Here is a 26,187-nt window from a genome sequence, read left to right on the forward strand (position 1 = left end):
TAAAACTCGAGCGTCACGACATTGCGAAGTGTCTGCTCTTGTTCCTCGTATCGTACTCACTCGAGTCAATCCGAGATGGCCCGAGTGAAGTTTCATACAAATGTTTCGTACGGGAAAAAAAATCGCGAACAGGAACCATCTCAGATCCATGGCAACAGATAGGACGCCCTCTTCCAAAACTGATTACTTTTTCTCTTTGGTATAATAGCGCATGAATGGCACCCTCTTGCTAAATTGGAAACTTTTGAACCTTGACCGACGCTTCTATTTGTTACGCGTAAATCGCGGAGAACGCTATCTTGTGTTTATAAGATCTTTGGTGTGTATGTAGGGGTGTGTGGAGGGCGTGTGTGTGGTGGGGTGGATGTGTGGTGGGTGTGGTGTGTGTATGTGTGTATGTATCCAATCCAATCCAATCAGGTCATTTATAAAGCGCCTTTCTTTGCAGATACACTGTATGCTCGCATATAAATAAGACGACCCCCAAATTTGAGAAGGTTTTTGGACGATTTTTGTATATCGGGCGTATAATAAGACGACCCCCTGAAATGTTTTCCGTTATATAGGTAGTGAACACAATTTCTATTTATTTGATAGTAAATTTCAATAATCATGTTTTTCTTACTAAAGATAAACTTCTATTACACGAATGGGGTCATCTGAGATGGGGGCTTTTTGACGAGTATACCACAAGCGATCCCGGATCAGCACCATTCTATGCTACTTCCAGTAATACAGTGGAGGCAACACGATGTTCACTTGCTATAACAGGTCAATACGTTAATATATTCACACTAAGGGATTGTTACCTTGACCCGGACACCGGTATCTACCAACCAGAATGCGTCTTTTTTCCAGACGTAAATGGTCAGACGACTAAGGCATCTATTATGTATGGGCAATTTATAGATTCGGTTGGTAAAATCTTTGTTATCTAATTTAATTGTAATTCATATATTTTTTTCTCTATTTTATTTATTTTTTCATAAATAAAACAGTATTCAATCAGCTATAAATTTATCAAAGATAGTTGGAAACTTTTTATTAGCCATAAACACAAGGTAATATTTTTAAAAGGGTTGTCATTACGTCATTGTCTGTAACAAGAGCATATTCATCCTTAAAGATACACACATAGCAGATTTAGCAAATGGTTGGGTCAGGTTAGGGCGGTTTTTGTGTTTTTTATTTATTTTTTTTAAGCGAATCAAGTGGAAGAGGTGGGGTTTGAAATCAGGAACATACATTTTGGAAGATTTATCTTATAAATGGGATTTGCGGTGGGTGGAGCTATATGCACTTTACTACATAATAATTTTGATTTATTAAGTTTCTGGTTTTAATAATAGAGTATTATGTTTTGTATATAAATGTCTAATACTGTACATGAATAAAGAATGTACATTTTGAAACTAAATCTTGAATGAAAGTGATATGAAATACAATAAATCATATTTCTTAACATTTTTACCACAATCTGTATTCACCAGATATATAATGTTAACATTTCTAAATTTGTTTGACACACATTTTTCTAATATTTTTAAGGTTTATACATACTGTCACAGTGATTCTAGTGATCCACTGGGTTATCACAACGTCGAAGCGCCACATAAACACAACATAATGTGTAGTAGCAAAAGTTCATGGGACGTAATGTTAGAATCAGATGATTTTAAGAATAACGCCAATCCACCCATAGAAGGAAAGGTTGATACCAAGCCAATTTTTCGTATCATTCAAGCCAGAGAAAGAAGAGTTGTTTTAGTGCTGGATACCTCTGATAGTATGAGGGTATGTTTAATGTATAGTCTCTACTGATAAAATATAATTATAATTATATAATTGTTTTAAAGGCCATAGCATTTGTATTCCTCCTCCTTTTCTTCTTCCTCTTTATCTCCCTTTTTAACTCGTCTAGTTCATCTTACCCTCTGCTATTTATCCTTCTTATTTTTTTCTTTTTCTTTTATTATTATTATTATTATTATTATTATTATTATAGTTATTATAATTATCATTATCATTATTATTATTATTATTATTATTATTATTGTTGTTGTTGTTATTATTATTGTTAATATTATTATTGTTGTTGTTGTTACTATTGTTGTTGTTCTTGTTTGAATATTTTAAAGTATAAGAGGCGGGTTCCTAGCTATCGAATGTGAATGAAATAAAACAAAATAGTAATGTTTTTCTAAATTCACGTACTTAATTAGGGTGAACGACTAGAGAAATTACTTCAATCAGCTACACAATACCTACGTTATACCATTGACGAAGGTAGCTATGTTGGCATTGTTGAATTCAACATAGCCGCCTATGTAGTGTCTGAATTGGTTTACATTTCTGATAACAACACTTCACGTGAGGTGTTGGTGGCAGCATTGCCTGTGGATACTGAGAGAGAAACATGTATCGGGTGCGGAATTTTGGACGGAATTGAAGTAAGCATTGTTTTAATGTGTTTTATGAATTTTCGGTACAGTCAATATGCAGAAATTTTAAAAGAGGTAAAGAATTTCCATAAAATATTTTAAGTGCGTTTCATGATCTTGCTATTTAACAACTTTCACAAATTTAATATTTCACAGTATATATTTACAGGGATTATTTATAGGACATTGTATTTTTAATTTTTTTGTAGAAGTTTTGATGTAGTGCTAAAATACATCGTAAATATTATGCCTGTCTACATTTTATGTTAAATAACATACCTAAGTAGCATGTGTACAAATAATAGCCTCTGCATCTTCTTCGCGTTCGATGGTATACTTGTTCTGGGATTCGCATCAAATTGACATAAACTGACGCTCGTGGCGCTTTCCGAAATGTGCTAATACTACAAAAAATAAATAAATTAGAGATTTGTGGTCTATTGTCTACAGTCTATATATAGACAATTTCAATACAACATTTGTGTTACGACTACTTGACAGGTTCTTTCGCGAAACGGCGACGACCCAGCTGGAGGATATCTTCTGGTCATTAGTGATGGAAAAAATACACAACCTCCCGGAATTAAGAACGTCATAGATGAAGTCAATAACGCCGGAGTCATCATAGACACTATTGCTTTCACTAACAAAGCTGACACTGAATTAACCACCTTAAGTGAAGAGACAGGCGGAATCGCTTTCTTTTTTGCCGGCGACTCAGATATCTCTGTTCTTAATAATGCATTTACCGCTACCGTCACCACAAGGCCAGATGTTAGTACACAATCACTTCCAATAACGGTAAGTAATTCTACAATACTAAACATTTCCAGTGCAGTTTACTTTATAAATGCACAGACATATATATATATATATATATATATATATATATATATATTCAGAAATACGTGAAGACTATTGTCCCCCTATTTAACTCTATCTACACTTTAAAAATATTTTAGAACGAAGTTGGATTTATGTTAGAAAAGACTCACGTTATCATTAATAAACTATGGCAGATGCTATGCAACTGCAGACTACATAAATAAATCAACACTCCATAATTTTATTTAATCATTTTTGGCTACCAGTGTAGGAACATGGGGATTCGGCTACTTACGTTTGTTTAGAGGAAGTTATGTATGTTCTCATACAACCTAGGAATGATACTAAAAAAAGTTAAAACTCTGTTCTAATTATTTCTAACAATAACTCACAACTAAATACTAACAACTGTTAACTGATAAACTGATAACTAATACCCTGCATAATTAAATAAATGAAGAAAAGGATAATGATTTTTGATTTTGTAATAAACTTTTACTTAGTCACTAGATCATAAAAAGGAAGATAATAATAATCATAATTTTGTAGAATATGATGACAATGATAATGATGACCATGGTTAGGATCATGTCACTACTGACTGTGACTAAACTATGACTATATGATTAGACTATGACTAGACTATGGCTGCACTCTGACTAGACTCTGAGCAATATGACTAGACTCTGACTACAATATGACTATCCTATGACTACACACTTACTAAATTATGACTAAACTACGACTAAACTATGACTAGACTATGATCATGGCAATGACTATGATTATGGTGATTAACCATTTTAGACCAAGCCGTTTCTGTGAATCACAATCTCTACCACACAATTGATCGCAGAGGCAACTGACACCAAATGCGAAGTAGATGCGGTGGATTTTGCAAAAACCTTCGCCTGAGTCCGCATTGCCGCATTCAACACAAACCTAACCATTATGGTATCTGAGGTCCTCTTAACAAATTTATTTAAAAAATCCTCACCAATTTTTTTCAAAGAGTTGTCCATAGTATGCATGTTCTAAATTTGGCAAGTGTAGGATTCTGTGTCCCTCAGGGAACTGTGTTTGGCCCCCTTCTTTTTCTGACCTTCATCAATGATATCATTCAAGATATTTTGTTTGCAATACCATATGTGCCTGTAGTGACGCTTTATTTAACATTGGGGTCCAGTGCAGTATTCATACAGATACAGACGTCTACCTAATTGTGCAGAATCATAAGAACAAATCTGATTCCAAAGCTCTGTAACTGAACCTTGAACATCTACAAAAATGCAGAATGAAGCAAAATCCATTTGTGATAAAATACCTCCTGGGTAGGAGCGAATTATCCATTGTTACAAACCCGCTATACCTAGGTGTCACTCTAACCAACAAGCTCTCCTAGAAAACCATTATCGACAAAAGCACGTCTCGAGCTAATGATTTTTTTTTTTGGGATGATCAACAGGAAATCATCAAAAGAAACTGAAATAACATGCTTACCAATGTTTAGTACACTCTCATCTCGAATACTGTTCCGCAGTCTGTTCCGCAGCTGTCCAATGCCGTGCTGCAAGATTGTTCTGCACCCTTTCAATCGACAAGAAAGTTTCACTTTCAAATGATGAAAGAGCTTAAGTGGCAAAATCTTTAAAGTAGGCAGAAAACATATTGTCGCTCTCTGCCAGATAAAGCCAAAGATACTAGAAATACAAGATAGAGTTCTCGCATTGTAAAAATGAGGCGGAAGTCGTGCCCAACGTAGGCGGCGCCCTTCTTTTTACCATGCAAGTTTCCTATACTTCGTGCCCAACGTACAGGGCGCCCTTCTGTTGCTAAGTATATCCAGACGCAGAAGGCACCCTTCCTTTTCCACTAATGAAGGAAAACTTTTTCACTAAGAGTGCGTCCGGCCATGCGATTCTGCGCTGTATTGTTGTTTTATTCTTTACTGATTCGTGATTATGCTTTAATTGTTTTGTTTATTATTTGGATAATAGCAACGATTTCTACCGCCACCAAGGAGGTTATGTATTCACCGATGTCACTGTCTGGGTGTCTATTCCAGTTTGTTTTTATATCTAGTATCTTTGTTGAGAATTGATAATAAAATACGCGACGACTTGGTAACGAAAGTTTGGCACAAGTTTGTTTAGATCCAGCTGTAGGGGGCGTACCATTTTTCGTATTCCCACCATGCATTTCGGTGGAACACGGTGGAACACTTTTTTGTGTGGAGAACTCTATCTTGTATTTCTAGTATCTTTGATAAAGCTACATCTTGTTGCCATCCCTTCATACGCTATTCTACTACCCATGCCCTCATCAATCACCAAAAGTTACAACCCACTGACATTTAAACCAATCCAAATTAATCCTTATTTAGTAGCACTCAGAACTTTTTCGGTTTTCTTTTCCTTCACTGAAGTAAACTTTATTACTTTCTTTATATGTTTGTGATGTTCGTTCCTTTTGTCGTTTGGTGATCTGTACAGGACACTCTTAATGTAAGACTTCTGCAGAACATCCGAACCTTGGACTATCTATCTATCTATCTTCTTTGAAGAAGTATGAATAGACAATAGCTATCACTATCGTTACGATGTGACAAATTTGACTGTTACTAAAACTTCTTTGTAACTGTTAGTGTTTTATAATGACTGTAGCAGGCCTACTATGAGACAATCACTAAAACTACGAATGTGATTGACGCTAGAATTGTGCCTTGTGATCTGCTACCTGTGACCCAGTGAATAAGACTGCGACTAGAAATAATAATAGTAATAATAATAATAATAATAGTAATAATAATAATATAAATTGTAATAATATAAATTGTAATACCCTTAATAATAACGATATTGATATTGATATTAATAATTACAATAATTATATTGATATCTATATTATTAATGTTAAACTGATATTTATATTAATAATGTGACAAATTTAACAGTTACTAAAACTTCTTTGTACCTTCACCTGTTAATGTTTCATAATGACTGTGGTAGGCCTATTACTATGACTAAAACTACGAATGTGACTGACACTAGAATTTTGCCTTGTGATCTGCTAACTGACTGCAACTAGAAACAATAAGAAAAATTGTAATACCATTAATAATAACTATAGTGATATTTATATTATTATTTTTTTTTACATAATTTCAGCTGTACAGTGATTCTTTAAAAGTTCCAGTTGGTGCGAATATCAGTGATTCTGTATTCATTGATTCGACCGTAGGTCTTGAAACCGTGTTCACATTTTCCTGGATCGGTACTTTAATTCAGTTGTGGCTTGAATCACCGGATGGAAACTTTGTTGATCAAAATCAATACATTGTCGATAAGGATACGAACATCATTACAATTAAAATAAATGACACGGCAATGGTATGTAGTATACATAATGGGTTTGTCGTGTGGGTGTATTTGTTTAGTTTGCAATATGGACGTCTTCCATATTTGTTATACAGATAACGCATCTAACCACATTTTATTGTTTATGTAATATCTGCGTTTAAATGTAATATAAAATTAGTATAATCTCTGAGTAGGATGCATTTGTTTAGTTTTTTTGTTTTTTTTTTTATGTAGACTGGATACTGGGTTTTTACAGTTGCTAATGTCAACAAGAAGTCACCGTCACAGGTTGCCACTGTAACCGTAACATCAAAACAGTCCTCTAAGGAGGATCCAATTGAGGTACTAGCACTAGTCAGTGACCCTTCAATTAACTATTCGACGGAACCGGTAGTAGCCATCTATGCAATTGTCACCAAAGGCTACCTACCTGTAATCAATGCACAGGTGTTTGCAGTCGTTCAAAGTCCTGATGCTATTGAAGAAGTTCCACTTTTTGACAACGGAGCAGAACCAGATATAACAGAGGACGACGGCGTATATTCCGGCTATTATTTAGGATTTTCAAATAATGGTCGATATAGTGTTGCAATAAAAGTGAACAACTCAGCCCAAATGGCAATGGTTAATATGGCAAAGGTCACAGGATCATTACCAATTAAACCAGGTTTGTCTTTATTTTTTTACCGTAACTCGTCTGTTATACCTTCACCTTTGTATTTGGTGGAAAAGCACTGAAAGTTAGCAATAACATTGATTTCGGGTAATACGGTATTGCATATACCGCCTGTATCCTCCTTACAAATGAAACCCCTGTATTGTTTTGTAATTGGGGGGGGCGGGGGGGTGGGTTGTCCAACTTAAAACAAAAAAGAGCCATTAACGTTTGTTAGAAATCACTTCTGGTTTATGTGTACAGAATATCCTGCACGTCCGTTCAAAACTGACGACGCTGGACGCTTTTAAAATTTAGTAATAACAAAAACAGCAGCAGCAGCAGTGAGTTTCTGGGTCAGCCTTGCGCGGACATAAAAATAGCACACAGTCATAATGAACTTATTTGTCTTAATGGCAAAAAGAAACAATGTAGATAGAGTAGTTAAGGCATGGTTACAATTGGTATGCTATGTGTCGTTATCTTCAACTGTAATTATAATTGTACTTCATTGTAGAATCAACTAATGACGACTTGCCTGTGTTCGAGCCGACAGGAATGTTTGTTCGAATAACTTCCGGTGGCGTAATCCAGGTCGAAAATTACGTAGACAACCCTAAAGATAACTTAGCACCTTCTCGAATTTTGGATCTCAGTGTAGTAAAGACTTCATACAGTGAGCAAAGTGTGGTTCTTCAGTGGACAGCAGTCGGCGATGACTTCAACAAAGGCACTGGTACGATTAATTAAGGAGGGGTTCTACTTAATTTGTATATACCATTCTTTTATAAATAATTTTTATGAAAAATAATATTAAATAGCTATAATGTAATATACAAAAACATACACAAAACAGCCAAAACAAAAGCTTACATAAGATCACTGACGAAAAAAGTTTTATATAGCTTAATATTAAGTGAGTTATTTATTTTTTGTTCTCAGCAACAAAATATGAATTGATGGCTGCAAGTAATTATTCAAAACTTTTCTACGATTTCGCGAATTCAAGATTGGTAACGAATGATGATCTAATTCTGGGAAATATGTCTATAATAAGCCCCGCCGGCACCAGAGAAACCGTCACCATAAGAGTTCCAACGCGTGGAGAGGATGCGACATATTTCTTTGCTATTCGTGCCCACGACGAGTCAGATAATTACGGAGAGGTTTCCAATATTGTTTCTGCAAACATGGAATATATTCCACCAATTCCTGCCGAAAATCAAGATCCTGAGAAGCGCATAGCACTCTGGGCCACTCTAGGTACATTAGGAATCGCTATTTTCGCTGGAATCATATTTGCATTCTTCCGAAGCAGTAAACAAAAGAAAAACAAACTAAATAAAGTAGAACATTCTGACAACGTGAACAACCGAATGGACAATGTAACGTATTGTGAACCTTAGTAATATGTTCTTATTCTATAGAAATCTTTGGTAGACTTAAAATAGATAATTTGGTTTTGGTCGACTTATAATGCTATTTCAACTTTTGAAAGAAAATCAATGATCCTTGAAAAGATATAGGCCTATTACCATATTATAAGTATTATTTAAAATAAAATAGTTTACAATCTAAGGTACCTGAGGTCCTAATGAAGATCAATATATCTACGTAGGCCTTTAATAATATACTATTATTTTTATATCTTGAAGATTTGACAACCACTATCAAGTTGACAACCACTATCAAAATATTAATATTAATCTAAAAAAGGATGGTGTAAAAACCGGTGCTTATCTTCATTATTGGAGCGCTCAACTTGTCATTTCTCACAAGACATAGCCTAGTAATAGTATACTGTAATTAAAATGAAAAAAAAAAATGTATACTTCTTTGTTTAAGTGGTATTTGCAACACTGTAAATTTAGCAAACTACTAGTATGTTTTTTTTATCTAAGTTAACGCTTTTTAATAATATTAATGTTATTGTTTAAAAAATAAAATTATAAAAATTATCTATATTTTATTTGAGACTGGATTTTGTAAGAAAATAAAATATTGGAACAAAGGGCTAGTTGACTGATCATAAAATAAAGAAGAAAAAGTAGTTTTTAAAATTTGGATTTTCTATTGGCCGCCTATATGTTATTTTTTAAAGTAATTGTTACCGAGCCCTTGAATACTATGTCAAATAAAAAGATAACATATTTTTATATTAATCATTAAAAAAATAGAAATTCTCATAGGCCTACACTTTACAAACCGATTTCGTCTCGCATGGATATGTATGCAACATGAAAGTACTAGTGTATTGTGCATATTTCCTTGTCACTATTTTGTTTTGGCATATGTTCTTGGAGTAGTAACAAAATAACTTCGACGATTAGTAGATAAGAAACGTGCTTATCGCTATAAATAAAGAAAACCAGCAGATTATTAGTACCATAAAAGTTAGTGAGATTTGTATTTTGAAAAAGAATTGATTGGGGATTGAGTTTTGTCAATGCTACCACAAACAGAATAAGATTTTTATGGTATTATATATGTGTATATAATATATATATATATATATATATATATATATATATATATTACTTCAAAATCTATGTGCGTGGGTACAATGACGTCACTGTCGTAACGTCATTGTACCCACGCACCGGATCTAATATCAATGTTACAAGTCCCATATGCACACATTCATAGCCATATATTCAGAAACGTTCAAACAACGAATGCGTCGGAGTTAACACGTTATTACATATTGCTTATTGATACTTTATTACTTAATCGCCAACACTTAATTCTGAATCTTATTGGCTACATTATTGATGGTTTCTCATTGGTTAATTTTATGTAACACTTCTGGAATATATATTTGTAATATTGGAATCCTTATTCATTCCTGATGATGATCTAATAAAAGATCGAAATATTAAATCACAGTCACTAGTCCCTCACTTTGTTTTATACTAAGTTATCATAAAACAACTTACCTATTCCCTGCTTAAACTTATCAGTGGACCTACTGGTTTTTAGATTAACTACGATGCGCAAAAGCATACGGGAAAAAATGGCGGGAAATGAGTTTTCCAGTAGTCCGAGGTGTAATTTAATGACTTTTAACTTCTTCAAAATTCAAGGTTTCCCCCTCTTGAAAAAGGTCATGTAAATTTTCTCATTTATATTACAGCAAATAGGTCTATTAATTGTGTATTAAAAAAAGAGAATAGTTTACATACGTATCATTTTTCCTTGAATTTATAAGCACCAAAAGGTGGATTCTCCCCTGGTAAGAAATCTTTATTCCTGGATGAAGGGAATTAACTTTCCGGACTTCTGAAATGTATTTTAATGACTTAAGTTCTGCAAAATTCAAGATTTTCCTTTTGAAAATGGTCAATAATTCTTCTCATTCTTATTACAGTACATAGGCTTATTATGTGTGTACCGGTGTACGTACAGAAAAACAAAATTGAGTAGTTGCATACGTATTATTTTTTCCATGAATTGATTAACCCAAAAAGAAGTGTGAAGGGTACTGCCCCTGGAAAATTCTGATTTCTAAATGGCAAGAAACGAGCTTTCCCGTATTATAATTTCCCAGTGTAACAACGAGCTTTCCCGTATTATAATTTCCCAGTGTAACAAACAAATTCAAGCTCACGGGCTTATTTTTTTATGATTTTTATTTTGCCAAAATGGGGGGGTCAAGACCCCTGACCCCTCATATGCACCAGTGCCTCCCACTCTATTCATTCTAACTATTATACATCGCCACCTTTTCCTACTCATTCAACATGTTGCTGAGCACGGGTATACGCTAGTAAAATACGGTAATCAAAACTTGAAAATTGTTATTGACATAAATATTATATCCATTCATATGATTTATGTACCTTCGGAAAAGCGATTACAAGAAAAGAAGTAAGTTTGTTGTGAATATAAAGTACTGTATAGTTTTGAATTTTTGAAAGATATTTAAAAAAGAACTGTTTACCAGTACAAACTCAATAGCCAAAGACTTGGAAACAAAGACGACAATTTTCTTAAATTTACGAATGGTTTCGTGTTTTATAAATATTAGGAAAGGAATGCAGACATGGTGCTTATTTTATGACCAGTGGAAGGATATTACATACTTTGGAATCTTTATAAACTATACTTTTTTATCTGTAGTTGTTTAAAGTGCAAAATATGGCTGAAGGTGTCGCACGTCTGCAACTTTGGCATGATGAGGGCCCCAGTTAGCGCCAGATCTCCACAAACTCCGTGACGCCACTGTGATGGGTGTTATTTTGTGTTGAACCTTAAAATAGATATGGTTTCTTGAGTATATCTAATGATCTTAGTAACTTTAAAAAGCGGGCTGAAGTGTACTTGAATCCCAATTGGATTGGAGTATTTTTGTGTCAAAGACAATCAATGACGGTCACTGGCTGGTCAATATAAAACTAAAACGGCCAATAATAATTCTGTCTGTCACAATCGATATTGATATCGATATCGTAAGGGTAATAATGTGGTCAATCTAAGCCACTCTTAACGAATTCACAGTTTAGACAAAATCAGATGGTAATATATCACATTGTTGTATTTCTTAGGAAATATTCACTAGTACTTCAAAACTTGCTCAATTGAGGTACTAGAATTTGTCAGTGATTCCCCAATTAACTTCTCGACTCAAGGTAGTAGTCATCTATGCAATCGTCACCAAATGCTACCTACCTGTAATCAATGCCCAGGTGTTTACATTCGTTGAAGGTCCAGATGGTATTGAATAAATTCCGCTTCTTGACAAAAAGGTGCACGTCCAGATCTATTTCGGTTTTTATTTAGAATTTTCAAATAATGGTCGATATAGTGTTTCAATCAAAGTGAACAACTCAGCCCAAATAACAATGGTTAATGTGGCAAAGGTCACAGAATCATTACCAATTAAACTATACCTGTCTTTATTTATTTATTTATTTTACCGTAGCTCCTTTGTTACAAATTCCTTGAGGTCTCTTTGAAGTGGGTGTAGAAAAGTACAATTCTTAATTGTAATACTAATATGAATTATTTTTTTAATAATATAGTTAAATGATACTGATCAAAGAATGTTTTATCAGTCATTTCCCATATTCTGTGACACTTACGAAAGACCTAATAAAAATATCTTGTAAAATTTCTTCAATGAAGTGTAGAATATCTCCTTCCTAATATTTGGTGGAAAAAAAGAGAATGCTCTTCAGTAAATATGGAGTCATTAGATGTTCAATGCACTAAAATTAATTTAGGACGACGTGCAATATAACATGCAAGTGCTCATTGACAACTGTTATCAAAGTATTCCTAATGCAAAATTGGGATGGTGTAAAAACCGGTGGTAAACTTTATTATTGGAACACTCGTTTTGTCATTATTACAAGACACGGTAATAGCATACTGTTATTAAGATCAAATAAAAATGTATTATTTCTTTGTTAGTTGTACTGCATCGTATTTGACAATTAGAAATACCAAGGCTATAACAAAAAAAATATATAATAAACCCCCTCCAATTTATTTCTACAAGAAACACACACTTCATTAGAAAAAAAAAACAAAAACAAAAAAACACAAAACAAAATAAAGAAAAGACAAAAAAAATAAAAAATATAAGGTGAACGGCTTCAGATTAATAATTTCAAAGTTGCAGCTGATGATTGTTGTTATAGCAACATAAAACAAACATAAGTTAATATTAGCTTTGAGTGCTATATTTCCTTCTATGATAGACCAAATTAGACGATTTTGCAACTAGTACTGTAGTAGAATAATCCATGTTTACACTTGATAAAGGTGACAGATGAGCTTTGCACAGATAGGAAGTTAGTAAATAGTTACGAAATCTAGAATAAACATGCACGATATTTTTGGCAGAAACTACCGGTATCCAAGTATTCTTATTCTAACAGTGGATGGATTAAGGACTGGGTTGATCAACTTCATTGTTGCATGTAGCTCTCGGGTTTTTCATGCTTTATTTAATATAGTGTATGAGAAGCGCAGGCAGGCATTAACGTTACCAAAAAAAAATTATTTTGCATTACATTAGATTGTTGGAGTTAAAAAAGGGTTATGAGGTATCATTAACCTAAAACTAACATTACATTTTCTTTAATCATTTTTGTGTGTGTGTGTGTGTGCTAGTGGTATATCTACTTGCCTCATTGCAGACAGCTACATGTATATTCTATTTATTTTAAATGATTCACCCAAAACCCATAGGCCTACACGATTAGTCATATATTTATAATCTCAGTAGAACCGTTTACATACAGGGTGGATATTATCGTTAGGACTACTTATCAATATCACTCACATACATGCAATATCGTGTTAGTTACAAAGTTCATGTTAAGAATATGTTAATTACAAAGATAAAATATTTGTATATTAATTGTAAAAGATACTTGGCTTTCACTTTCCAAAAGGAGTTGGTACCACAGGGTTGTGTTCCACCATGAAAGGCACGGTATATATTGTGGTTATTTTCTTGTCACTTTTTTGTTTCGGGTTATGTTCCTGGAGTCGTAACCAGATAACTTTGACGAGTGGTAAATACGATAACTTGCTTATTGCTATTAATAAAGACATACCAGAAAACCAGGAGCTTATTGATACCATCAAAGTAAGTGGGATTATCTGATCTAATAAGTATGTGTTCAGTTATTTAGAGTAGGTTAGACTATGTTAAATTAGCATAAGCTACTGATATACTATGTTTAAACTTGTTTAAACTAGATTAAATTGTAAAATAACATAACCGCACAGAAAACGAAAAGAAATTGCATTCGAGCTATTAGCTAATTAAAACGACAACCATCTTTCCCGTTTAGAAGTTTATGCTTCCGAGCTTTAGCTTGGTAAACTTTCAAAAATAATTACTATATCGCCAATTGCCCTTTTCACATAATGTTTTATGGAAACCCCTGGAGAAGAATCTTAGGCCAGGTAATGCTAACCCGACTGCAACCCGACGATGTACTGTGGCTGAGATACGAATGTGATGTGTCTTAGGAATATCTAATAAACATAAAGGCGCATTTTTTACTCCCAAGAAACGTCTATGACTATAATTGCGTGATCATTGTTTATATGCTAGCTGTCTACTCACACATCGGGAAAACAAAATGATATTTACTGATATACAGATATTTTACTAAGGAAATACTTAGATTGGTCTGGCCTACCAGTAGTAAGTGACTATAAATAGTGACTATAAAAGAATGAGAACATTATAATTTTCGCTTCTAATATAGGAAGACAATATTTATTCTAATTATGAACTGAAAGCTGACTAATTTTTCTTCAGATTTATTTTCAAATTAATCGGTATAACAAAAAAAAAGAACTATGCTAGGTCAGTATTTCTACAAACAATTCTTTTCTAAAATTAAAGGCTAGTGAATTACTTTAAAATAGAAACTGTCTTGGTTTTGTATTCTCATCCATGGAATTGCGTCAGTCGAGGACCGCAAACGCACTGATTTTCACATAGAATTCATCTAATTATTTCATTGTGTATTTCGTAATGTACTAAGCCAATTTTGTTTAATCTAATCTTAATCTCAATCTGACAGTAATTCCTAAAATGCGCATGTCCAGCATAGCAGGATAAAATGTGAATTCGATGTATTAAAAAATGTAATGTATATTCTTATTTTAATGGGAAAATGTTTACTTGTTTTATGGTTAATCCACTTAGTGCTTATATCAATAATTGCAATGGTATTATCAATATAAAAATTTAAAAAAACGAATAACTCTGTCTGGCACTTTGAATGTCAATCAATTTTTGTAAGCGATAATGTAGTCAAGTGGTCAATCTATGCAAAGATAAAATAAGAAAGTTCTTTGCTCAATGAATCATAAACCAATACACTGTTGAACCACATTTCATTCGTAGTGACATATTACATTATCGTGTTTGGTATTAGGAATCATTCACTAGTGCTTCGGAGAAATTACTTACCGCAACAAATAATAGAGCATATTGGAGGAGAATTACCATTCTGGTTCCAAAATCATGGGAACGTAAACCGGAATACGAAGCCGTTACTACTGAGAGTTTCGACAGAGCCAATGTTGTCATCGACACCCCAAATCCTAGATGGGGAGACAACCCGTACACAAAACAACTTGGAGGATGTGGAGAACCAGGAGAATATATTCATTTGACACCAAATTACTTAATTGACAAATCGACGAGTGAATATATTTGGGGTCCAATGGGTAAGTCATCTTACAAACTTTTCACATACCAGACGACCGGGTCATTATTCAATCGCATTCATATTGCATTATTTATGACGAGTGTACGGACCGATCTGTTTAATATTCAGGGAATTAAATTCAAAATATTATGATACTAATTACCAATATAATGAATATTACAATGTATTTAGGCCTAATTACTTATACACATCTCAGGATAAAATGTGAATTCGATGTATTAAAAAATGTAATGTATATTCTTATTTTAATGGGAAAATGTTTACTTGTTTTATGGTTAATCCACTTAGTGCTTATATCAATAATTGCAATGGTATTATCAATATAAAAGTGGGGTCATCTCAGATGGGGTCTTTTTGACGAGTATACCACAAACGATCCCGGATCAGCGCCCTTTTATGCTACTTCTGATCATATAGTGGAGGCAACACGATGCTCACTTACTATCAAAGGTCAATACGTTAATATATTCACACTGCGGCAATGTTACCTTGACCCGGATACCGGTATCTACCAACCAGAATGCGTCTTTTATCCAGACGTAAATGGTCAGACGGCTAAGGCATCTATTATGTATGGGCAATTTATAGAATCGGTTGGTAAAATCATTATTATTTTATTTAATTGTAATTCATATATTTTTCATTTCCTTCTAGGCCTAACACTATACATTTATTAATTCAATAAAGTTATTCGTAAGCTTCACACATAGGGTGTGAAGAGGAGTGACAAATAAAATGTTGCCAATTTTTGGCAATGGTTACAATATTCTTCTTGTAGGCAGTGGCTATAACACCAGCCTTAAACGAATGCATAATTCTGATTGGTTGTTAACGTTCTCATTTAATCCATACATTAAGCAGTATTCAATCAGAACCACACTTAGCAGCATTTATGCTGTCTTGAGTTTGAGACAATACAGTTGTAAAGTACATATTTTTTGCATGCATTCTGATTAAATCTGATTTTTTTTTAAATAAAGTATATATTTAATGTCGAGTATATATTTTATTGGGTAAGTGTAGGCCACCGTTTGCGTTTCCATAGTATTTCGAGTTGCACTTGCTTTGTCGTTTTAAGTGCTCAATACTGTAAATTTGATATTTTTTCAGGTTTATACATACTGCCACAGTGATTCTGGTGATCCATCGGGTTATCACAACGTTGAAGCGCCACATAAACACAACATAATGTGTAGTAGTAAAAGTTCATGGGACGTAATGCTAGAATCAGATGATTTTAAAAAGAACAACAATCCACCTATTGAAGGAGAGGTGAATACCGAGCCGATCTTTCGTATTGTTCAAGCCAGAGAAAGGAGAGTTGTTTTGGTTTTAGATACCTCTGGAAGTATGTCGGTATGTTAAACCATAGAGAAAATAGAACAATCTTAATAGGGAAAAATTGTATAATCATACACTTTTTCTTTTTGTCTTTTTCTTCATCGTCTTCTCCGTTTTTATCTTTGTGTTCGTTGTCTTCGGATTTTTCTTTCTTCATATTTATTTTAATCTTCCTCTTGTTTTTCACCCGTCTTATGAAAGTCGAATGAACACTCTACACCTGTACAGTTTCAACTGCCCTTAAAGTACTTTAAAGTAGACATTTTCAATACATTAAAATACGAAAGAGTTACGTTAAAATTTACTGAATAATTCTTCTACTTTTTCTTCTTCCACTACAAGTCCTAGTAACATTTATTCAATAATGGCATACCGTATGACACATGATATCAACAATACAAACCATCATTGGGATCATGACTAGAAAAAAACTTTTGAGATGACATCATGAAAAAAAATTCACAGGGGAAAAAGGTCATTGTAAAACGGGGTGCTTCTTTTTGTTATTAGTTTATTATTATTATTATTATTATTATTATTATTATTATTATTATTATTAGTGAACACAAACGAGAGATTTATGTATTTTATAACTTAATTTATATTTTTTCTTATTTTAATAATTTTAATACAGGGTGTACCACTAGAGAAGCTTCTTCAATCAGCTACACATTACCTACGTTATACCATTGACGAGGGTAGCTATGTCGGCATTGTTGAATTCGACACAGTTTCCAACGTATTGTCCGAATTGGTCTACATTTCTAATAACGATACATCTCGGGAGACGTTGGTGGGGGTGTTGCCAAAAGTAGCTAATGGTGGAACAAGTATCGGATCAGGAGTATTGGAAGGAATTGCAGTAAGCATAAGTGTTGTTGTGTGATATGATTTCTGAATACTAATACTTGTTTTTGAGTTTTGTACTTTCATGTTCTTCTTTACTATTCAAAGGACAAGCTATCAACAACGCTGTTCTTTTATTTCAACAGTTCATATATATTGTATTTACACTATAAATAGGAAAATTATATTATTTCTGTTGGAGTTTTGATGTCAAAATTGTATAAATATAACACTAAAATGTATATTTTTTATGGATACAGCTTAAATATTGAATGATTATTTCCTAGGTAACACGTTTACAAATATCCCCGGCAACTTCTTTCTATATTCTACTTTACCATTCTCGATATTATTTTCAGGATGTTACTTGCAAGATGTAATATAAATTAGTTTTAATAAAAAGAATTAATTGATAAAAGTAAATGCATTCCAACCCTTTTCATCCGAGACAATTATTAAATTATTGGTACTGTTGTACAAAATAAGTTTAATTTCATAGACAGTGTATGCATACATGTCATCAGAAATTGAAATAGAAAATCAGTCTACTTAAGTTACTTTTTACGTAGACAATTTTAATACGATATTGGTGTTACGTCACCTTGACAGGTTCTCTCGCGAAACGACGAAAACCCAGCTGGAGGATATCTTCTGGTCATCAGTGATGGACAAAATACTAACTCTCCTGGAATTAATGACGTCATAGATGATATAATTGATGCCGGAGTCATAGTAGACACTATTGCTTTCACTGACGCAGCTGACAATGAATTAAGCACCTTAAGCGAAGTTTCGGGTGGAATCGCTTTCTTTTTCGCTGGCGATTCAGATATTTCTGTTCTTAATAATGCATTTACCGCTACCGTAACCACACGGCCAGATCTTAGTACACAATCACTTCCAATAACGGTAAGTAATTCTACAATACTCAACATTTTCACTTTTTGCAGTTAGAGCGTATCATGAACGAGGACGGAGTTACGTACTAGGCTAAGTTTACAGCAAGCCTTTAGGAAAATCAATGTGCTAAAAATGGGCAATTCATCAATTCGGTGTGAGAGATGTCACGCTACTGTAGACGAACTGAAGCCTAATCTGATCACTTTTTGGTACCCGTATTGTAAAATTAGTATTTAATTAGGATTATTGGGCTACTTACGTTGTGTGTAGATTAAGTGTGCATTGTGTTCTCATACAACCTGAAAATGGCTGAAAATTGTAGAACACTGTATAAACAACTGACAACAGAATACTAACTATTAACTGATAAACTACACGATAAAATAAATGAGGAAAATGATGTTAATGCTGATGATGATGATGATTATGGCGATGCTGATGATGATGATAATGATGTCGGTCGTAGTAGTGGTGGTGAGAGAGGAGAGTGACGATGATGATGAGGATGATGATGATAATGATGATAATAATAATAATAATGAGAAAATGATGATAATAATGAGGAAAATGATGATGAGGAAAATGATGAACCAGGCATTTATTGTTACAATCATGGCTATAACTAGACTACGACCATTACTATTACTACACTAGACCACATTAATGGTTGTAACAAGGCTAGGATGACTGCGACTAATGTTACTGAAATGCGTTACTAAATCCTCTCAGTAACTGTGGATTGTGACATATGACATGGGTAATGACTACAACTAAGACTACTACTATAGCTAGGACTAAGTCTTAAACTGTGCATTGAGACCTGCGACCTGACACTATGACAGGAATGTAGGTAAGAATGGCCGAGGAAAAAATAGCCGAGGAAAAAATGGCCCCGGTAAAAATGGCCCCAGTAAAAATGGCCTCAAATGACAAGTAGGTAAAAATGGCCCCAATGAAAAAATTCAGTAATAGAAATTTTTTTTTAAATCTTCAAATATTTAAATACTGTAATAAGCAAGAATTGAATCAATAACAAGTACAGTTACACAACAGATGCAAATAATGTACTGAGAGATTATCATATAATAAGTTACGGCCATTGAACATTTTTTGATAGTTGAAATAAGTTTTAAAAACGTTATTCCACTAACAAAGTAGAGGAATGACATACATACAGTACTTCAACTACAAAAATATGCAACTCATAGATAACCACAAAATTCACTTTTGTTAAGTATCAAATGAAATAACTTCACATGTTATAAACAGTGCAAATAAACAGTTAAAGCATGTGGATCAATTGTGTGTTTGAATGACAAGTTTATCTATGGGAAAAGAAGGGCTTACTTTACTTCAAAAATGTTCTGCTTAGTAGAGTTACTTCAAAGAAGTATTTGTTAATCAAATATTGTTTTTAAAGTAAACTGAATAATTATAAGGAATACATTTATTTAAGCAACTTATTTAATTGCATACTTGGTTTCTACTCCCCTACCAAGTACATTTAAGTGCCTAAAACTATACTAAATAATGTAAACTGAGATATTATTATACACATAGTTATGTAAATATGGCAATTATACTAAGAATTAAAAGGGCGTGTAATTGTGAGGGTAAAGTAATTATGGTAGGATCAAATGGTATTGCTAAATCCCAAAAACCTCCTAAAAAACACTGTAGAAAACCAAACAATTCAATTGTGATTGACTCACTTGGTATATCAATAAGAAAGTTAAATATTTATAAGAACCTATTTTTTGGTTAAAATGTTGATTTTTTTTTTTGTGAAAAAATACTTGCAAATACACCACGATCCTCCAAACACACTGCGAACCCCATCGAAGCCCTTTAATTACGATTGTAGAACTCTCTTTTTCTAAAAAAAAATAATAATAATTTGATGCTCATGTAAACTCATTGTCTGTGGGGTTTACCAATACCCGGATTGAATTTCTGCAAAATTGTGATTCCGCTTCCTTAAATTGGCCAGAAATAAATTATTTTAGTATTAATAAATGCATTATTTATGTTGATTTATTTATTATGTTGCTATTTTTTAACATTTAAATGGAAAAAAAATTAAAAGTATCATTCATTGATTTTTTTATCTGAATATTTTATCATTGAATATGTAATTTCTGCAAAAAGTAATATGTAAATGGCAATTTATTTAATGTTAGATTCTTTTAAAAAACTAAATTATTTCAGTTAAAAAAATGCATATAATGATTTATTTTAAATCAGTTTTAATACAGAATTTTATTACTGGGGCCATTTTTACCTACCTGTCATTTGGGGCCATTTTTACTGGGGCCATTTTTACCGGGGCAATTTATTCCGGGCCATTTTTCCTGGGCCATTTTTCCGGGGCCATTTATTCCGGGGCCATTTTTCCTGGGCCATTTTTTCCGGAACCATTCTTACTGTACACCCACGGCGGAGCCAGTGGGGGGTAGGGAAATTCTCCTCCCCCAGCCTGCCCCGTCGGACTGCCTTGATATCCTAACCCTCTCGTCGTCCGGACTAAAAATATTTTGCCTATCCAAATAACGTTATTTTGATTACGGTACTGTGAACAAACAAGAAGAATTTCAAACCATGTTCTCACTGTGTTTGACAATAAAAGTTGAATTGAATTGTATCAATCCTTAATAGTGTGGCCTAAAAGCACATTTTCGACCATACTAAGCCATAAAAACTCTCCCCGTGAACCCTACAAATAACTTGATTATTAAGTATTATTCCGGGCCGTCGATCAAGTGTTCAACCGTCTTAGTTCGGACCCTTTCGTCGGCACGTTAGACCCCTTCTAAACAAATTTTCGCCGCAACCACTGGACTATGATAATAGAAATAACAAATAAAATTGTTTTTTAAACGTGTTTTATTCTATATTTTTAGCTATACAGTGATTCTCTAACAGCACCGCGTGGTGATGCAAACGTCAGCGATTCTGTTTTCATCGATTCCACCGTAGGTATTGAAACAGTGTTCACGTTTTCCTGGATCGGGGATTTAATCCAGGTGTGGCTAGAATCACCGGATGGAAACTTTGTTGATCAAAGTCAATACATTATCGATACGGACACGAATATTATCACAATCAAGATAAATGACACGGCGATGGTAGGTAGTAGGCATTATTATGCGTTTGTCGCGTGGGCGTGTTTGTAGGGTTTGGAATGGGTTGGGTGTGTGTCTTTCTCTGATATATTTATCAAGATAACGTATCTTACCACAAATATTGTTTATAGAGTATCTGCGTCGAAATGTAATATTAACTAAATATACTGTATGACTAGCACGTATTTCATTGTTTGTTTTTTGTTTTTGTTTTTGTTTTTGTTTGTTTGTTTTTTGTTTTTTTTTTGTTTTTTTTTGTTTTTTTTGCATTGTTTTCTTATTTTTTTTCTTTTTTTAATGTAGTCCGGTGACTGGGTATTTACAATTGGAAATGTCAACAGGATATCAGCATCGCAAGTGGTCACCATCACCGTAACTTCAAAACAATCTTCCGATGAGGATCCCATTGAGGTACAAGCTTTAGTCAGTAATCCTACAATCGACTTCTCGACAGAACCTGTGATAATCATCTATGCAATCGTCACAAAAGGTTACCTACCTGTAATCAATGCCCAGGTGTATGCTAGCGTTGAAGGTCCTGATGGTATTACAGAAATTCAGCTTCTTGACAACGGAGCACAACCAGATATAACGAAGGATGAGGGGGTCTATTCCGGTTATTATTTAGAATTTTCAGGTAAAGGTCGTTATAGTGTCGACATAAAAGTGAACAACTCAGCCAAGACGGCAATGGTTAACATGGCAAAGGCTACCGGATCATTACCGATTAAACCAGGTTTGTTTTTTCTCTTTACCATAACTTGTTTGTTAAACTTTCGTCGTCCAAAATAGTACTTTCTAGAAAGTAATTATGGAATATCTAAAAGGTGGATTTAAAAAATTACTAAAAGTCAGGATCACTAACATTTACCTTTATACAAAAAGTAAACCTTACAAATGGAATCGTAGAGCTTCAACTTATCTGATCCTTTAGTCGTCGTGAAATAATATCTTAACTGTTTATTTGAATCATTGGCAAATTTGAGCTTCACTACACCATGGGAGTATGACATTACTTGAAATATTCCCACCTCAGGAAGGAAGATCACACAGTCATATTGAACATATATGTCCTAATGGCAAAAAGAAGCAATTTAAATAAAGTAAGGCATGGTTACAGATGCTGTGTCTTCAAATGTACCTATGTTTTATTGCAGAATCAATTAATGAGGATTTACCTGTATTTGAGCCGACGGGAATGTTTGTTCGTACGACTTCTGGTGGGGCATTCCAGGTCGAAAACTATGTCAACGATCCTACAGATAATTTAGCACCTTCTCGAATTCTGGATCTCAGTGTATTAAAGACTTCATACAGTGAGCAAAGCGTAGCTCTTCAGTGGACAGCTGTCGGTGATGACTTTAACAAAGGAACTGGTATGAGTATGATTAATTATGATAAATTGTTTTTTTTTTTTTTTTTTTTTTTTTTTTTTTTTTCTTACTTAAAAAACTATTAAATCCATTAAAATTTTATTTATATTATAGTACGTCTATTTCTTACACTCTTTATTTATTGTGGATTATTCTGGTGTACTGCTCAGGAAGATCAAGCATTAAAAAAAACTAAAACGTGACAAATTTATACAATCACAAAACCATAATAGTCACTGGCTGGACAGAACTTCTACTGTTCAGACATGATTGAAAAAAGTAACTCAATCACTTATCAAAAGGTTTTTTCGTACTGGTCATTATCATTGTTTTTCAGTGGTACAGCTAAATTGGTCTATTTTATTTAATTATTTATTTATTATTTTATTTAATTTTTATTCATTTCATCAATTATATATTTCTCAGCAACAAAATATGAATTGATGGCTGCAAGTCAGTACTCACAACTTCTCTACGATTTCGCTAATTCAAGATTGGTAACGAATGATGACCTAATCAGGGGAAATATGTCTATTATTAGCCCAGCCGGCACTAGGGAAACGGTCACCATAAGAGTTCCAACACGTGGTGAGAATGCAACATACTTCTTTGCTATTCGTGCTTACGACGAGGCAGATAATTACGGAGAGGTTTCTAATATTGTGTCTGCGAACATGGAATACATCCCACCAATTCCCGAAGATCCCGGCACGCGTACTGCACTCTGGGCCACCCTAGGTACATTAATAGGAATTGCTCTAATCGCTGGAGTAATTTTCGCATTTACTCGACACAGTAAAAAACAGAAAGAAAAACAAAGTAAAGTAGAAAGTTCTGGAAACGTGAACAGTGGAATGGACAATGCTACACCTGAACCTTAGGATAAATGTCTTTTTTTTTGTTTGTTTGTTTTTTGTTTTTTTTTTGACGAAATTTAAACCTTGAATAGATAATATTGTAAATATTAATACATAGTAGTAGTGATATAAAAAATCACAGGTCCTTCTGTTGGTTTTTTTTCTGACGAAATTTAAACCTTAAATAGATATTTTTGTAAATATTAATAAATATAAAAAATCGCAGGTCCTCCATTGAAAGATACAGGCCTATTATCATATTATAAGTAACGAAACAGCTTACATAAAGGCATCTAAAGTTGTAATGATATAACTATTAGATTGAATAAGATTGGTCTATCTAGGGTTTTAGATTTATTGAAATAATACAACTATTGTTATTAAACCGTAACTATTGTTATTAAACCGTAAAAGTGTATATGGTGGCCTATAAAACACAATACAAAAGAAGTTGGATACCATACTTCAATAGATGATTGGCATTGTAAGTGTCGATTTGTATTTTTTCTGCATAAAAGAATTAAAGAGAGAGGTAACATGTTAGTAAGCACAACATTACAGTTTTCAAAAGTTTCCAATTTAATCCCTTTTACCTTTACAGCCATTAGAAAACAAGTTCTCGTACTCGAAAGCTCTGATGAGGGCAGTATAATAAGGTAGTATTTTTAGAGAGTATTTTTGCCCTAACAGACGCCTGTACAAAGAAAGATCTAATAATCAGTATTGACCCCAACGGCCGCTAATACAAATTATATCCTCTAAAAGAGCTAAAACAGATATAATAATCAATTAGCCAAGTGTTTTTAGAGCTCCTCATCGGAGCTGAAGGTCAAAAAAAGATCTATTAATCTGTAATTATTTCGAAATTGCTTTTTTTTTATGTTTTGTGTCCCCTCTGCTAGCTATGGATTGTTATTTTTATATTTAATATATGAATATATATATATATATATATATATATATATATACAAACATATATACAAACATATATATTATATATATATATATATATATATATAAATCAGCACTCAGTCCACCCACATCGGAGCTCTAAATACATATATTAATCAATCAACTGCGTGCTTCTAGAGGCCCTCACGGAGCTAAAGACTGTCTTACTCTTTATTATTATTACCTTTATTATAATTCCGGCTGTCTAATCCTTTTTTGGAAGCAATATCTGATGTTGAGTTTACTGACAAAATAGTTAAATAATTCTAATAATTGTTTCTTATTCACAGAATCTTATAAGGTGTACTATACTTAAATTTAGGGTTTACATTTTTAAAGCTCATGATTTTGCTGTTTGTATTTTTTTTTATTTATCCGTATGCTATTTGTTTCATTGACAGTATTTAAATTTTCGATTTCTAATGAATAAAGTGTTACGTTAAAAAGGGCTAAATTCTTCTGTGCAATCCTAATAACCATTCAAGCAGCGTCTGCAAAATATTGGCGGTGACACTGATTGTTTGTATTTAAACAAAAAAAAAATGTTTCTTCTAGCGGTAAGGTAGAAGACCGCTATAACTGCGACAGCCTAAGCATTGGTGGTGGTTTGAGCTGCTCCTCACCAAGAGTTCGGTTGGTAGAAGCAAGTCTTTTCGAATAAGAACTTGAAATGAAAGTGTACAAATAATAATAATAATAATAATAATAATAATAATAATAATAATAATAATAATAATAATAATAATAATAATAATAATAATAATAATAATAATTAGAATAATAATAACGATTGTACGATTGTTACAGGGAAAGAAAGAACGAACGATAGTATATCCAGGCCTTTAACTAAAATAATATTGACCTGATTTACTTCAAAGGAGAAATAAGTGGCTCGACTAGTGCTAAAGTTTGGTACTGATCCTAATCATCCGGATTCTAGTGCAAGATTAAAATTTACCCTGTTAATATCATAGAAGCTGAGAATCCTACTTCCTATCAGAGGCTACAACAAGCCATACTCTTATATTTCACATTACACAAGCGATCAGGTGGCATCCCTATGCAGTGGAGGCTTTAGGATATTTTTTCTGGGGGAGGGGGGCTAAGTTGCCCGACAGGGAGACTTGGGCAGGTAGGCTCGAGCTGGGGGAAGGGGCTGAGAGCGGTTTCCCCTCCCAAATGAATTTTTTTTAAGAATAGCAACCTTGCTGGATGGCCGGAAATGGCACTCTCAGACTTGTGACAGACATGTCTTGGCTTGGTGTGGGCTATTTTTATATGTTTTATGGTCTAACTACCCGACGAGCTTCTGT

The 26,187-nt window shown here is 33.5% G+C and overlaps 2 protein-coding genes across 3 annotated transcripts in view; both read left to right on the forward strand.

The window, feature by feature from the left end:
• LOC117119630 (calcium-activated chloride channel regulator 1-like) overlaps window positions 1-10,160 on the forward strand; it is a 14,230-nt gene extending 4,070 nt beyond the window's left edge. Inside the window, exons 3-11 of one of the 2 annotated variants that reach the window (XM_033264463.1) lie at window positions 631-914; window positions 1,549-1,794; window positions 2,223-2,450; window positions 2,943-3,242; window positions 6,434-6,655; window positions 6,860-7,292; window positions 7,798-8,016; window positions 8,223-8,665; window positions 8,936-10,160. In XM_033264463.1, the coding sequence (XP_033120354.1) occupies window positions 631-914; window positions 1,549-1,794; window positions 2,223-2,450; window positions 2,943-3,242; window positions 6,434-6,655; window positions 6,860-7,292; window positions 7,798-8,016; window positions 8,223-8,665; window positions 8,936-8,941 (2,381 nt within the window). In that variant the 3' untranslated portion in view covers window positions 8,942-10,160. Of the gene's footprint in view, window positions 1-630; window positions 915-1,548; window positions 1,795-2,222; window positions 2,451-2,942; window positions 3,243-6,433; window positions 6,656-6,859; window positions 7,293-7,797; window positions 8,017-8,222 lie in introns of both variants that reach the window. The other variant, XM_033264462.1, reaches the window with a different exon arrangement.
• A 5,746-nt stretch (window positions 10,161-15,906) lies between these two features.
• On the forward strand, window positions 15,907-24,478 carry LOC117119629 (calcium-activated chloride channel regulator 1-like). Its single transcript, XM_033264461.1, has 9 exons — window positions 15,907-16,077; window positions 16,595-16,840; window positions 17,460-17,687; window positions 18,281-18,580; window positions 21,472-21,696; window positions 21,997-22,429; window positions 22,851-23,069; window positions 23,493-23,966; window positions 24,000-24,478. The coding sequence occupies exons 1-8, from the start codon at window positions 16,054-16,056 to the stop codon at window positions 23,945-23,947; spliced, it is 2,130 nt and encodes a 709-aa protein (XP_033120352.1). The 5' UTR covers window positions 15,907-16,053; the 3' UTR covers window positions 23,948-23,966; window positions 24,000-24,478.
• The last annotated feature ends 1,709 nt before the right edge of the window (window positions 24,479-26,187 follow it).

Source organism: Anneissia japonica, unplaced genomic scaffold (assembly GCF_011630105.1).
Source record: "Anneissia japonica isolate Jap-2015-1 unplaced genomic scaffold, ASM1163010v1 scaffold287952_len401801_cov160, whole genome shotgun sequence".
NCBI classification, from domain to species: domain Eukaryota; kingdom Metazoa; phylum Echinodermata; class Crinoidea; order Comatulida; family Comatulidae; genus Anneissia; species Anneissia japonica.